This window comes from Xenopus laevis, chromosome 5L, assembly GCF_017654675.1.
Source record: "Xenopus laevis strain J_2021 chromosome 5L, Xenopus_laevis_v10.1, whole genome shotgun sequence".
Lineage (NCBI taxonomy): Eukaryota > Metazoa > Chordata > Amphibia > Anura > Pipidae > Xenopus > Xenopus laevis.
The window spans coordinates 110,411,234-110,425,140 of record NC_054379.1 but is presented as its reverse complement, the minus strand read 5'-3'; the positions used below and the strand labels follow the sequence as shown (position 1 = coordinate 110,425,140).

Below are 13,907 nucleotides of genomic sequence, written 5' to 3'. Positions count from 1 at the left end.
CCCCTGTGAAAAGAAACACCACATTTCTTTCCTTCTATTGTGTACACATGGGCTTCTGTATGAGACTTCTTGTTTTCAGCTTAAACCTCCAGGGCTAGGGCTTGAGCATGCTCAGTTTACTCCTCTCCCCCTCACTCTTCACAATACTATGAGTTTGTGCCAGCCAGACTAACTTAATTTCTTTTTATAAGAAGGTAAGCAGGGACCTCAATTTTGGGATGTCAGTGGATGTGATTTACTTAGACTTTGCTAAACAGTGCCACACAGAAGGTTACTAGTTAAATTAAAGAATGTTGGCCTGGCACAGTATCTGCACCTGAATAGAGAACTGGCTAAAAGATCGACTATAAAGAGCGGTGGTAAATGGAACATTTTCTAATTGGACCAGTGTTGTTAGTGGAGTACCGCAGGGCTCTGTACTAGGTCCTTTGTTTTTCAACTAGTTTATTAATGACATGGAGGTGGGCATTGAAAGTACTGTTTCTATTTTTGCAGATGATACTAAATTGTACAGAACTATAGGTTCCATGCAGGATGATGCCACTTTGCAGAGTGATTTGTCTAAGTGGAAAATGAGGTTCAATGTTGATAAATGCAAGGTTATGCACTTTGGTAAAAATAATATAAATTCAAGTTATACACTAAATGGCATCGTGTTGGGAGTTTCCTTAAATGAGAAGGATCTTGGGGTTTTTGTAGATAACAAGTTTTCTAATTCTGGGCAGTGTCATTCTGTTGCTACTAAAGCAAATAAAGTTCTGTCTTGCATAAAAAAGGGCATTAACTCCAGGGATGAAAACATAATTATGCATCTTTATAGGTCCCTGGTAAGGCCTCATCTGGAGTATGCAGTGCAGTTTTGGACTCCAGTCCTTAAGAGGGATATAAATGAGCTGGAGAGAGTGCAGAGACGTGCAAGTAAACTGGTTAGAGGGATGGAAGACAAATTATGAGGGTAAACTGTTAAGGTTGGGGTTGTTTTCTATGGAAAAAGGTGCTTGCGAGGGGATATTGTGGAATGCACTGCCGGGTGATGCTGTGATGGCTTGTTCTGTTTATGCCTTTAAGAATGGCTTGGATGATTTCTTGGACAGACATAATATCAAAGGCTATTGTGATACTAAACTCTACAGTATCAATATGGGTGTATATATAATTTATGTGAAAATATGAAGGGGTGTGTATGGATGCTGGGTTTTCATTTGGAGGGGTTGATCTTGATGAACTTTTGTCTTTTTTGAACTATGTAACATAATTGTACTTAATTTTGTATCTATTAAAACACATTGCACTCATGAATGAGCCCTAATATCTTCACAAGCATTTCAATCTGAACCCAAAAGTATTAATATAAAGTTGGACATCTGTAACATAATTAAGTGTCATGTAGGGTAAACCTCGGCATATTGGGCATTAAAGTGTTTAGTAGAACCTAACATTCATATTTAAGATGTTTCATCCTTGTATGTAAGAAATTATGCAAGATAAATTCAGCAAATTAACATATTTCCAAAAACATGGTTTTATTCCACATAAAATGGAGTAAATGTGTTGCTTTTGCAATAGCTGAAATGACAAATGTTCAGTAGAGCCCTGTCATTCATATGTTTAGGATGTTGGCACCTGTGGAAGAAAAGATCCTGTAAACTGGTAGCTTTGACAATTTAACTAAAACTAATAACTTGAGGAAATCATTGCAATTGGCAAATCTGGAGCAGATGGACATAGTTACCCAATTTGGATTCATCAGAATGTGTTCTTTCCTGCAGTAAACTTTGTTTCTGTAAACGAGCGTAAGCAAGATTTCTGAAACTATGCTTTAGAAATTTAGTAGTGTACTGTTGAGTTTTTAACCTATACAAGTCAAAAATCTCCATAACATATTTTTTAAGAAAAAAAAAAGAATTTTCTTTAATTTTTTAGAAGTCCATAGGCCGCCTTACTTGCATGCTTTTGTGCCCACAGTGAAAGTAAAATGACCTCATCTCTAACAGAAGTAGATTTACACAGAAATTCCAGCATATTTTGATAGCTTAGGTTTCTCTACAATAAATAGTTTTCCAAGGTAACTAAAGGTTCCCCCCCAAAAGTTAAAGAGCACAACATTGTATGGTAGTATGTGTAACTGAATTGTGTCACTTGTCTGGCAGTGAAATGGTTAATGACCAAATCCAAAATTAGAGGTGTAAACATAATAAAATATGTTTTATGCAGCTTGGAGACACAGGGAAGTATTAAACTGCTTACTTTCTCAACATTTCATTATAACCATCAGAAGAGTGTTCTGCCAAGTCAAAGCTAAGAAACCTAACCCAGATGCTGCAAAATAGCACATGCTATAAAGATCTAACATTTTGTCAATGAATAAAGAGTTTTATAACTGGATTTTTCCATATTTTACATCCTAGTATAGATACCTGTTCAATATCATTGCCCTTTTGTCAGATAGCAAGACTGCCAGTTGCCCGATATTCTGTCACAATTAGCTGCAAAGGAGGAGACTGCAGACATTCAATCAAGCCTGACATTTAGAATTTCCTCAAAATAGCTATTTGTTCATCATTGGGGAAACACAAGAACAAAAAAATGCAGAACAGATGGGCTAGCATGTCTGCTCATTTTTATGGTTAAAGGCAAGAAGCACATACAAAGGCAAGTCATAATACATAAATCTTCTATTAAAATTAGCCACTGTAACAGAGACCTGAGAATATTCAAATAGCTTTCTACATAAATCCGGCAATGGAAAGCAGCTTCATGTTGCAGGCATCTCAATAAAGTTAGCTCTATTCTGACAATAAGTCAAACTGTCTCAAACTATTTGTTATCTCAACTGGACATCAATCATCAAGTTTACTACAAATATACATATAGAAAAAAGAGAAATTATTTTCAGAATAGATACTGATACCAGTGTAAAGTTACACATTTTTTCCTGGTTCTGGACTGGACTGAAGGAAAAGCAGCACTTTTAGACAATATACACTTCTAAGGCAAAAAACAATATAATGTCATGTAAAGCTGATTTACATTAATTAGGCACCCAAAGCTTTTCCTAACCTTTCGGCTGCACAACTGAATTGCTTGCAGTCCTGAATATTCCACTAAAAAACAAGTACAAGCATTGATTTGCATGCATTCAGTTGTGTCAGCTCATTTCCAATGTTTACAATATCTACAGAGAACCTTTCAATTTGGACTAATGTGGTAATTGGATAATCTGAAGCCATGTCATGGAACATAGACATTAATAAGAGGGAACCAATGATAATGCACTATTGAAATTATTTATCTGAGACCATCATTAGCTTAAAAAGGTTGTTCACCTTTATATTAACGTTTAGCATTCTATAGAATGGCTAATTCGAAGCAACTTTTCAATTGGTCTCCATCTTTCTTTTTTATAGTTTTTGAATTATTCATAATTATTCTTCTGACTCTTACCAGCTACAAATGTATTGTTATTGCTACTTTGTATCTTTTCATTTAGATCCTCTGTTATTCATATTCCTGTCTCCTAGCAGGCCCTGGCAACCAGATTGTTGAACTTAAAAACTGGAGAACTAAAACTAAATAACTAAAACACCACACAAATAATAATAAAATCAAAACCAATTGCAACTTGTCTCAATTTTTCCCCAAGAATTGTTGTGAAGCCATTTGAGTAAGGATGTCAATTCTATCTACTAGATACTGTATATCATGACCTGGATAAATGAGAATCTTCATAGACTTACCTTAACAATGTTTAAGCCTATTGCCTTTGTTTTTGGTAGCCTATGGTCAAAACCAAACCTGTTGAGTGTCAAACATTGAGCTTGGTCAAGAATGTAAAAATGACAGAACTTCAACTCACAGAATCTTTAAATGATACCATAGCCATGGGTTTAGTACAGGCATAGACAAACAGTTGCCTTTTTGATGTTGTTAAACTGTTGTTGCTGGCAGGCTACAGATCATTCACCCCAGTTTAGCATAGCACATCAAGCAGCCTGTTTTCACTGTGGAATAGGTTATCCTCTGTATGCTATTAATATCATTTTGGCTCACATATTCGTTTACCAAAATTATGATGATTGCTATGCTGAAAAACCTTGAGGCAATGCAAAAATAGCAATGTGCATATGAAAAAAAGTGTTGGAAAAAATGAATCCCTAGAGATGGTTTTAATAGTTCCCAGCTGTAGGAGTGCCTTAGAAAGTACAACACATCTGCTGTATAATGCTATTCACTGCATCTTACCTGAACATTAAACATTGCTTCGTCAAGACCTGGCGGAGGAGGGAGGTTACCAAATGTAGGTACAGGCTGAAGATTATCCTCAGGTGGAGGTGGAGGTGGTGGAGGAAAATCCCCTGAAAAAAAGGGTAAAACAATTATTTTATTTGAAGACTTTGTACTACAGTAAAAAAAAGGTTATTGAGAAAGTTAACGGAAGCTTCTCACAGGAAGCTCACACTATTACTCAATAGAAACGTAAGTCTGTTGAAAATTTCAGCCACCCTTTAGACAACCCCTTTTGTCCTTCCTCAACCTAATGTGCTAATTACTGATCCTTTCTCAGTAAAAGACTCTAGGCTTAAAGGAGACTTGTCACCCATAAAAAGCTGTATAATTAAAGTCCTTTGAGAATTAAACATGAAACCCTTTTGTTAAATTAAAACATCCATAACTGTTATAAGTGTATTTAAAAATCTGAGCAGTCAATCATATTTTGACGGCCATGCCTCTAGCATAGAGGTGTGGCAGTAAATGACATTCACTTTACTCTCTGCACTTTCTAGAAGTCACAGCAGTGCTCTCATTCACCCTCTTTAACTGTGCAGCCAGTGCATGGGCATGAGGTCCACTCTTGCACATAAACATAACGTTGGGGTCATAGAAAACTTGCCTTAATAACAGTGTCAACAACATGGCCCCTTCTTATATGCTGTGATTGTGAATTCATGGACTGAAAAGAACAACGTTTCTATAATTCATATAGTGTAATGCTAATTTTTTTAAATTAACATGATAGAAAAGGATTTGGCATTATTTCCTAGGATGACTTGCCCCCTTTAAAGGAGAAGGAAAGGTTAAAACTAAGTAAGCCTTAACAGAAAGGTCCATCTAAATATAACCAGTATACCCCCAAAGAAGTGCTGCTCTGAGTCCCCTGTCAAAAGAAACACAGCATTTCTTTCCTTCTATTGTGTACACATGGACTTCTGTATCAGACTTCCTGTCTTCATCTTAAACCTCATTGCCCTGGGCAAGAGCATGCTCAGTTTGCTCCTCTCCCCCCCCCCTTCTCTACTGTAATCTGAGCCCAGAGCAGGGAGAGACTCAGGCAGGAAGTGATGTCACACCATGTTAATACTGCAGCTCCTATCCTAAACAAACAGAGAGTTTCTAGAGCTTTTTACTCAGGTCTGGTAAAATATTCTACAGAATAAATATAGTGTTATAGCTTGCACTACTGCAGCTAATCTATTGGCAATAAAATGCCTCCGTAGCTTTCCTTCTCCTTTAAAGTACAAGAATCAGTTTATCTGGAATAGTCCCAAATTATTGGGTAATAAGAAAATATGGCTAATAATAATAGCAGGTTTTTTGAAAAGGGGGAGAAAATTGCATTAAATTGGTTTAGTGAGGTGCTGTGTACACCATAAACTACCAGTGGCACAGGCGTGTGTGTGTTGCATATTGTCACATTAGCCTTAGGTGACAAAGCCCATGAGCAGTTAAAAACAATATCTGTAGGACTAATGGCAGGTATATGCAATAAAATCTAGACCAGATCATTCCTGCACAATATGCCTTTCTTAAAGTGCTGAGAGTCCCTTTGATCAGAAAATATAATTCCTAGTTGCAAGGGATGTACTGAAGCTGGGATCAAAATGGATACCCTTTGCAATCAAGTAAGTTAAGAGGGAGCAGCACAGAGTCATACTTTGGTTTTGTATATTGGTCCACAGCTCTATGAATAAGTGACAGAAATGAAATGTCTAATTAGCACAGTCAGTGGGAGGATGTGTTTGTATCTAAATACTTTCCAACCACCTGTTATGTGCTTGTCATTTATTAGAAATACTGCCAGATAGCGACATGGCTACAGAGTAACATTTCATTAAGAACAACTTAATTTGTGTCTGTTATTGTGCTTTGAAACAAAAGGGAATAGCGGCACAGCAGCTGCTGAACACACTGAAACCCTGCCTCACTGCAACTTGAAAAAAGCCAAGCAATATGGAAGTTGTCAGATTTAAATTGTGACTGTGAGGATCCAAAAAGCCCCAAACAGTGGAACTACTCCAGTTTTTTCTCTTAAAATGTAACTGTATTCAGATTTGCACAGCAGAACACTTGATAGATCAAATAATCTATCAAAAAGCATAGCTATAACAGGGTCAATAGTTTAGTACTATATTCTAAAACAAACCAAATGTACAACCCTTAGGCTAAAATTAAATGGGCACTTTTAAATGGGCAAGAGAGAGATCCTGGCTGACAACAGTTTGCAACTGGAGCAACGTTATCTGCAAGCAAACACTTTTCAGTTCAATAATGGGCAAAATGCACCTATTATCTAATGGCAAACAATTAAATCTTTGCTGTCATTGTTATACCTGAAGCTGGTTGGAAAAAAGCTAATCATTGATTGGTTGCTACAGATTGCTTTCAGAGAGAACATCTGCCCAGCATTGGCATTACAGTCATTTTTTCTATTTAGGCCCTCCCCTATTCATATTCCAGTCTCTTATTCAAATCAATACATGGTACTTTGAACACTAGCAACCAGATTGCAGAAACTGCAAACTGTAGAGGTGTTGAATAAAATGCTAATTAACTCAAAAAACACAAATAATAAAAAATGAAAACCAATTGCAAATTCTCTAGCACACTAGTAGCACACTGAATATTATATTAAAAGTTAATTTAAAGGTAAACAACACCTTTTATATATAAAATTTTTATATTTTTCCTGATCGTGCTTTCTTTATAGATACAATTAAAGGAACAGTCAGTGTGAAAATAAAAACTGTGTAAATAGATAATATAATAAAAAATGTTCCTAATATAGTTAGCCAAAAATGTAATATATAAAGGCTGGAGTGACTGGATGTCTAATAAAACAGCCAGAATCCAACGTCCTGCTTTTCAGCTCTATAACTCTGAGTTAGTCAGCGACTTGAAGGGGGGCCACATGGTACATATCTGTTCAGTGAGTTTGCAATTGATCCTCAGCATTCAGCTCAGATTCAAAAGCAACAGATATGACCCATGTGCCCCCCCCCCTCAAGTCTCTGATTGGTTACTGCCTGGTAACCAGTCAGTGTAAACCAAGAGAGCTGCAGTGTTCTGGCTATTATATTAGACATCCAGTCACTCCAGCCTTTATATATTACATTTTTGCCTAACTAACTATATTAGAAAAATTTTCTATTTTGCACAGGCTATCTATTTACCCAGTTTTTATTTTTACACTGAACAATTCCTTTAAGAACAAAAGTCAATATAAGAGAATCACGTCTCATTTTTAGCGAAAAGCATTTTTTGTGTGTGTTAAAAACTTGAGTGCCATGCCTTGCACTACTCCAGCACATATATATAGTGCCATAAGTCAGTGGCGGAACTACCGGGGGAGCAGGGGGTGCGAGTGGACCAGGGCCCGCACCCCCTTAGGGCCCCCCGGCAGCCCGCTCAGCAGTGAAATCAGTCATGTACGGAGGGGGGGCAGGGCCCGGCTGCGCGTCACGCACCAGGGCCCGCCCCCCTCTAGTTACGGCACTGCCATAAGTTCTCCAACAGGTAAATATATACCATGCTTTGTCAGGTACATACCGCATATACTGCATTAATTGTTATGACTCCGAGAAACAACGTTTCAGCAGCCAGCTGATTAACGGACCTGCAGAAGAACTGACTTCTGATATATTGTTGGAGGCAGAACCAAAGAACAGAATGGCATGAACAATTAATGCTTTCAAATGCATGTATTTAGTAATAATGTTAAAACTATTAAATTGTGTTATTTAATGTATATTTAAAAGTTTTTTAGAATTCCATTTTCTTTCACAGTTTAAAAAAAATCTGGGTAAAGTTTCTTCAAGGTAATTACTAATACATACTTTCCAAGGTTTGTGACTATCATATTATCTTTACCCCTGAACGCTGAAGTCATTATGGCAGAAGAAGGTGATTGTTAAGTCCAAGTACCTAGCCCATTGAGAAAAGATAATGAACTCTGTTTAATGAGCTGCCTCATTTCTCTGTGCTGTCTGTGTTCTCACACATAAAAAGAAATCAGGTAATTAGTAATTAAAGAACTAAAGCCAAGCCCATACTCAGGTTCCTCCACGCTACCTCCCTGCAACATTTATTCTGTTTAAATGCATCCCAGAGCACTGACCTGACATAAATCTGTAGAGGTGCACAGCAGAGCTCAAAGGTAATTTTCTCATGTCTTCAGATACTTCTCTGTTGTTTACCAACAGATCTTACATCAGCTTTGACTGTGCATGTTCTTGCAAAATCAGAGGACTGACAGAAGAGGATATAATTATATAGATATCCTTATATATACATAGGTATATTCAGAAAGCTTGGGACCTGGGGTTTTCCAGATAAGGGATTTAATTTGGATCACCATAAGTTTCATAAGACTCCTTCAAATAGTAAATAAACAGGATTGGTTTGCCACCAAGATGAATTCATGTAGCCAAGTTAGCATCAAGTACAAGCTACTGTTTTAATTATTACAAAGAACAGGAGAATCATTTTTTAAAAAAATAGAATTATTTGCTTACAATTGGCTCTGTGGGAGATGGCCTTCCCATAATTCTGAGCTTTATGGATAACGGATTCCATATCCGCATAGGCAAAAATAAATGCACTCTACAGTTCTTTCAAAAACAAATAAAATGTTTATTTAATCACAAAGTGATTTAATCTCAAAGTCAATACAGCGTGACCTTTCTCAAGGACCTGTGGATGCCTCCCTTGGTTTGAACCTTGCAAGACAATTTCATAATTCTCTCTTCTTTATCGATATGAAATTAATATATGATAGTACTATATAGCAGAGACTAAAGCTGGCCATAGACATGCAGATTTTATTCTTTGTATGACAAAATATTGTTCCTTTCAATATAACGATCAACTAACCATTCAGATTAAATAAAGAAAGATAACAAATCAGACGATTTTCTGGCCATTAATTATATCGTTATACGACAGCAATCGTATGAACATTATGTCCGACAAATAGTAGTGACAGTCACCCATTGATATCGGCAATACATGCAGAGATATTATCGACAGTCAACAGAAGCATTCTAACCTGCCTGGTTGACTAGACAACAAATCACCATGGTACAAAAAATTTGGGGACGATTATTCTGACTCTACACAAAAATTATACAAACCTTTGTTATGCTTGAAAGCTTAGATACAAACTACTTATGCTCATTCATCCATGTCACTCAGCTCAACTCCACAGAGCTCCATTGGAGAAACCACAAGACTGCAGAGGTGCTTATTACCTGCAGAGGGTGCTAAATAACTGGTTGAGTACTTTGATTTTTCTACTCTTCACAGCTTAAACCATGCAGCTCTGTGAGTGTTCTACAGTCCTCTTTTTCACACAAACAGATTTAATATTATGTAATTGCAAAGTCATAAAGGCTTTAATTTTAAGTAAAAATCATGCAAATTACCAACTGGTAGCTGAAATATTGTGGTTATCGATTTATTCTGCAAGTAAAGGTCACCAACTGTTTAAGTCCTAAATGGTTTAGCCAAATTCTGAGCTAGGTGAAAAGAAAGACTCTCATAACAAACATCAGCAGGCAATCTAATTAAAAAGGGCCAACTGAATTCATTTTATTTGGGATTAATTATTCAAGATTCCCGGTTTGACATATAAGGAAAAGCAATTACTAATTTCAGTGATGTGAGAATGGTTGGAGGCGTAGCGTGTTAAAACTAATGAGAGTTCACAAGGTGAGATAACGAATTATCTTCTGACTACTTGTTACCAGAATTAGAGAACACTTACGGTACACTTGTCCCACCCATCAAAAGATTTCCGCCGGCATGAGGAAGCTGCAAACTGTTTCTTTAAGGTTTTTGGCTGAACTGATCCTTCTGATCACTTAAAGTTGCTGGTATCAAATAATTTAGGGAGATATGGCATACTAGAGTTTGCAACATAGTTGTCATGTCCCCTCCTAATGTCTACATGCACAAGGTGCACACCTGCAGTGTTTATCCTTTATGTTAAAATGGCAACTAGTGACCCGAAAACTTAGGGAAACCAAAGATTGCCAAAATGCATTGAAATCTATGGGACAGTTTTTTTTGACACGCAATAAATTTTGAGACAAATTTTTCACCCATTAGACTGAGTCTACAGGCGTAATTTTTGCAGCGATAAATTTCGCTCATCACTAATGGCAACTAGCAGCCCACAAAGCAGTATGCCCTATAAGTTACTATCAGTTCATGGTGCTGCTGTACATTTCCCATATATAACAGTTATATACTACACCCACTACAGCTTACAGTATAATCTTAGTAGAAGGACTGAAGCAAGATTAATATGTTCAGCAGCTCACAGAGCTATGAATTCCCCTAAAAGTATTTGGCATTACGTTTTTAAGAAATGGAGGACAGTTTTTTGTAGAGTATGAGCTGAACAAAATGCCAGTACTATGGAAGAAGAGGAAGTGTATTCAAGGTAGTGATGTGGGTAGGTTTTGAAAGGAGGTGGCTCTGAAGGAAGAGAGCAGCCATTAAGGAAGTGTGAAAACAATGGCTACGAATTGCTATTACCTATGATACATTTTCTATAGGGAAATAGAAAAATTGCAGTTTACACTTATAACTTTGCTTCCATAACAGTTGGGACACTGTAAAATGTAAAAAATAAAAAAAAAAAATAATGGGGTGACTTGCAAATCATTTCGACCTTATATTATACTGTAAAGTAGAGAAAAAAACCCCAAATGCTTAAACTATTGTTTTCTGAAAAATGTATGCTTATTTCGAATTTGATACATGTTCAAAAAAAATGTTGGATGAGTGCCATGTTTCTCACTGTGCTACATCACCTCTTCTTATAACCGCATGCAGTTTCTGTGAAAGTTGTGGACAAAACAGGCTCAAAACCGCAGAAACTTTGCTGCAAGGTTTATTAAACACAACATGTTTCGAGCATTGTGGCTCTTTGTCAAGTGTTATAACCGCATGCTGTAACTGTTTGGAAATTAAGACGACCAATTGCTGTAGTTTTAAGATTGAAATGTTGCCCCATTCTTGCCTGATATAGGATTTCAGCTGCTCAACAGTCTGGGGCCTCCTTTGTGATATTTTCCTTTCATAATGCGTCAAATATTTTCAGTGGGTGTCAGGTCTGGACTCTTACTATGTAGCCATGCTGTTGTAATACTTGCAGATTGCAATTTGGAATTATCTTGCTGAAATAAGGCCTTCCCTGAAAAACGTGGTATATGCTTTATATCATTCAGGATTGACAGTGCCTTCCCAGATTTGTAAGCTACTCAAACACCTCAATACCATCATGAATGGTGGTTTTTGAACTGTGTGTTGATAAACAAATGGTCCTTCTCCTCTTCAGGCTGGAGGATGCAGCGTTTAGGACTTCCAAAAAGCTTTTCAAATGTGATTTGTCAGACAATAGTACAGTTTTCCACTTTACCTCAGTCCATCTTAAATGAGCTTGGGCCCAGAGAAGGCAACAGTGTTTATATATGGCTTCTTCTTTGCATGGTATAGTTTTAACTTGTATTCGTGGATACAGCTACAAACTGTGTTCACTGGCAATGGTTGTCCTGAACACATGCAGTGTTTCCACTAAAGAATCGTGTTGTTTTTATACAATTTTTTATGTTATTTACAGTGGATGATGAAATCCCTAAATTCTTTGCAATTTACGCTATGGAATTGTGTAGTTAGATTACAAGATGGATGCAATATATTTCCACACAGTGTTTCACAGAGTGATGTACCCCTCCTGGTCTTTACTTCAGAGAGACCCAAACTCTCTGGGATCTTTTTAGCACACACAACTCTTCCAGTCTTCTGTTGCCTGAAATCAAGTTCCAACAGAGCATATATTTTCAGAAAACAAACATTTCTCAGTTTCAACGTTTGATATGTTGTCTCTTTACTATTTACAATTAAAATGTATGGGTTAAACGATTTGCAAACCATCCCATTCTTTTTTTATTTACATTTTAGACAGTGTCAAAACTTTTTTTTGGAAACAGGGTTGTATGACAAAGGGAAACATCTAAATAATGAATGCAGACTTGATGAACTTATTAAATGGCTACTTAGGGGTAATCAGTGGAAACCCTACTTAGAAATGGAAATACGCTGGGGATACTGAAAGTGCAAAAGTGAAATAAAGTTGATAAAGTTAAAACAAAGCACAAGCAGGTGGCAAGCTACAAGTCACTGTTCTAGTAACAGTTTACATCAAAAACACAGAGTTTAAAGCAGGTCTACAGATCAAAAAAGAAAAATGAAAGAAATTTCAGCTCTCCAATATTGCTATTAAAAACTATGTATCAATGCACAGTAAACAGTGCATCTTATATTACATACCGTAGTTAAAGACTGCAATAAATCATATCTTATTTGTTAGTGTATGCCTTCACCATTACACCTCAATTCTTGAACCAATAACCATAAGGTGTGAATAAATGATGCTTAAGTAACTGGAGTACTGCCACTCTGAAGTGCAGCCTATAAGCATTATAAAGTGCCAAACTGACATGATTAATATGGTTTTGTTGAGTATGAACAATACCTTGTTATAGTTTACAGAGGATGAACAGACGATAACTATTGTGTTCTGGTAAGAGGAACATTTAAAGGTTTCTCTGCTATACCTGGGACATACCCAATAAAAATATACTCAGTCAGTTAAAACAGGCACTGGAAACTAGAGTTAGTTGGCCACATTAGAGTCACTAAAGCTAAATTACAAGAAACAGCAATTTAGTGAGTATTTTGAAAAGCTCAGATACAAATTTCACAAGTTGCCAACATTCCATAATTTACAGGGAAAGTCCCATTTTGCAAACGTTTCACGGGAAATCATTGTTGCTGGTAATTTTCCTGGTTTTTAAAATCCCCTTTAATGTTGCACACAAAAAACAATCATCGATGAACACTGACAGTGACAAATCAGACGTGTATCCTACTTGAAAACACAAGTGTTACAGACAAAAATCTGCAAGTGTAAGTCCAGAATCTGCTGTCCACATGAAGCTAAAGAGCAAAGAGTTTTTTGGTAACTGCACAGAACATTTTCTTTATTTGCATTATCTGGGGGGCAATTTTAAATCTGAAAATGGCTTTAGGGTATACAGAGATGGGCTTCATTAGGGTCATAAACCATTCCTGTAGCAAAGGGGTTCTAAAATATGGAGTTGTCCCCATTAGTAGTTTAAGCAGATTTGGACATAATGCCTGCTCTCTTGGATTCTCCTTGAAGCCCAGCCCGAAGATCAGTCAAGGCAAGATTTGGGTTAAATAAAGGTATGGGATCAGTTATCCAGAAAGCTTTAAATTACAGGAAGGCTATATCTCATAGACAATCCAAAGTAGGGAAGAAGCACACCAATTCAGCTAGGCAATGCCTTTAGCACATTTATTTGCAGAAGTATTGAACACTGTTGCAGTGTTGGGCTTGGAAGCGGCTTGGGATATGGATGCACCCGGTAACATGAAGTTAGTGGTGTGCGGCAAATTCAAAAGTATATCTCATAGACTCCATTTTAATCAAATAATTCAAATTTTAAAAAATGATTTCCCCATTCCTGGTAATAAGAAGACAGTTCCTTGATCCAAACTTAGATATATTTAATCCCTACTGGAGGCAAAAAAAAATTCTA

At 36.8% G+C, this 13,907-nt stretch overlaps 1 protein-coding gene across 8 annotated transcripts in view; it reads right to left on the bottom strand.

Moving 5' to 3' along the window:
- The window catches only part of lpp.L (LIM domain containing preferred translocation partner in lipoma L homeolog), a 198,532-nt gene that overhangs the window by 95,940 nt on the left and 88,685 nt on the right, over positions 1 to 13,907 (bottom strand). For all 8 annotated transcript variants that reach the window (XM_041562334.1, XM_018262136.2, XM_018262140.2 and 5 more), the window contains 1 exon segment: positions 4,243 to 4,355. In XM_041562334.1, the coding sequence (XP_041418268.1) occupies positions 4,243 to 4,355 (113 nt within the window).